General features: G+C 48.2%; 1 protein-coding gene across 1 annotated transcript in view; it reads right to left on the bottom strand.

Moving 5' to 3' along the window:
• The window catches only part of LOC104995710 (zinc finger protein 664-like), a 9,061-nt gene that overhangs the window by 4,157 nt on the left and 2,674 nt on the right, over positions 1–2,230 (bottom strand). Inside the window, exon 3 of the mRNA XM_010849690.1 lies at positions 422–546. Within this exon, the coding sequence (XP_010847992.1) occupies positions 422–546 (125 nt within the window). The remainder of the gene's footprint in view (positions 1–421; positions 547–2,230) is intronic.

The raw sequence follows: 2,230 nt of genomic DNA, 5'->3' as shown, positions 1-2,230 counted from the left end.
GACACACAATGAACTCGCCCACCCCAACTCCCACCTTCGCACCCAATAAACTCGCCCACCCAGAGGCCCCGCCTGCTTTTTTTGACAAAGGTCTTCCAGGCCCCGCCCCCTTGACACAGTCTCCTGAAGGCCTCCCCGCTCCTCCTCCGTATGGACCCCCTTTTCCCCCTCCCCCAATTTTTTCTTGACCTGGGAGACAAAGGTCTCGTCTGCTGAATGGTCCCTACTACCCCACCCCTCTGCTGGAAACTTGGTATGTCCTGGAGTGGTGGAAGAGAACGAGAATCGGGCGAGACCATTACCCGAGCGGGGAGGGGTGCGAAGTATAAAGGGAGTCCCTTCAACTAGGACTGAGCGGACCTCGGGCTCCCCCAGTGCCTTTCAGATTCGACCCGTATCTTCCCAAACTTCGTCGGCTCACCTTTCGGTTCAGGTATATTGCGGATTCACAGGAGTCTGCATCCACAATAGGAATGGAGGCAGCGGCCCATCCCCCACCCGAATGCGCATGCGCAGTGCATTTCTGGTACAGTGGCTGGTTTTTATCTGGAGATTAACAAGGGGTTTTTCTCTCCCTCAGTAACTTCATTGCTGCTAAGTCACTTCAGTCGTGTCCGACTCTGTGCGACCCCATAGACGACAGCCCACCCGGCTCTGCCGTCCCTGGGATTCTTCAGTTCTTGCCTGAAGAACACTGGAGTGGGTTGCCATTTCCTTCTCCATTGCGTGAAAGTGAAGTCGCTCTGTCGCGTCCGACTCGTAGCGACCCCATGGACTGCAGCCTACCAGGCTCCTCCATCCATGGGATTTTCTAGGCAAGAGTACTGGAGTGGCTTGCCATTGCCTTCTCCGAGTAACTTCACTAATCTCCACTTAACATCAAACCACTGCTTCAGTCTCTCAAAAAGAAACGGGGAGGGCAGATATATAGTAATAACCAACTACTGATGTGCTTAACATCCGCTAAATATAAGCACAGCATTCTCATTTTTCAAAACAGCCTTGGTGCATTACTATTAGCCCCATTTTCCACATGAAGAAACTGAGGCTCAGATAGAAGGAGCCTCAACAAATGCGTGACAGCCGTATTGGTGGCCTGCTGTGTATGACTCCATTCAGACATTCTTTGCTAAAATGAGAGCCATTGAAAGTGCAGGGGTGGAGGTTGAGCAAGGAACTACCCTCCTCTCTGCTGTGTGTCCTTAGGAAAGTCACTGAACCTCTATGATTTAATTTCCCCAGCTGGAAAGCCATCACGATAGCCACCTCCTTGAGTGTTTGGGGTGATCTTGTAGGTAAACCACCTGGCACAATGAGGGCTGATTAAATATCGGCATGGGGGCAGGCACAGGATTTTGATGAGGGAAGAAGGCCAACTGTGAAGAGAGGTCTGTACTACCTACACAGAGAAGAGTTACTGCTACCCTTTCTTTACTACAAAGAACACAGGCCCACAGTCTCAAATGGCCTTCTTCAGCAGACTGGGTTTCAAACCATATTTTTGGAACCCTAGGGTTCTTCCCAGGTTCATGAGACCAAGCTTGGGGGTGGAGCAAGGGGGCAGGACCCTGTGTATACCAACTCCTGCTTTAACTTCAGTGATAATTTTGATGATGACAGGCAGTCTTCCAAACATATTGCATGTATTATTCCTTAGTTATTCTTCAAACTTATCAGATGGATACTACTATTATTTCCATTTACAGATGAGGAGACTGAGGCACTGGGCATTTAATAATCCTGCAAAAAGCAATAAGTTCCAGGGAACATCCCAAGTCCTCCTCTACCACCCCCATATTTGTGTGTCTTTTTGTTTGTTTGCTTTGTTCATACATTTTCTTTTAAAAGTTTTTTATTTTTACTTTTCAGTTGGAGCACACATTCATTTTCTAATGTAACACTTATGTCCCAATTCCTTAACACTTGAATTCCTGGTATCAGTTCCTCTTCTATGTCCCCCAACTCTACTATGACTCTAACACTCCTAATCTCCCCTGTAATACCACAGCTCTCAAATTCTGAATCGCATTCGTTTAATCAACAAAATTTATGGAGTGTCCCCTTTGTGCCAGGCACTCTTCTGGGCACTGGAATTTTTCATGGTAAATAGCACAAGACCTCCCCCTAGTGGGGAAGATGAGCAATTAAAAGATAAATGCTGCTGCTGCTGCTGCTGCTGCTAAGTCGCTTCAGTCGTGTCCGACTCTGTGAGACCCCAGAGACGGCAACC

This window comes from Bison bison, unplaced genomic scaffold (assembly GCF_000754665.1).
Source record: "Bison bison bison isolate TAMUID 2011002044 unplaced genomic scaffold, Bison_UMD1.0 scf7180017864285, whole genome shotgun sequence".
Classification (NCBI taxonomy): domain Eukaryota; kingdom Metazoa; phylum Chordata; class Mammalia; order Artiodactyla; family Bovidae; genus Bison; species Bison bison.
The sequence above is the reverse complement of the archived record's forward strand: the minus strand, read 5'-3'. Positions and strand labels throughout refer to the sequence as shown.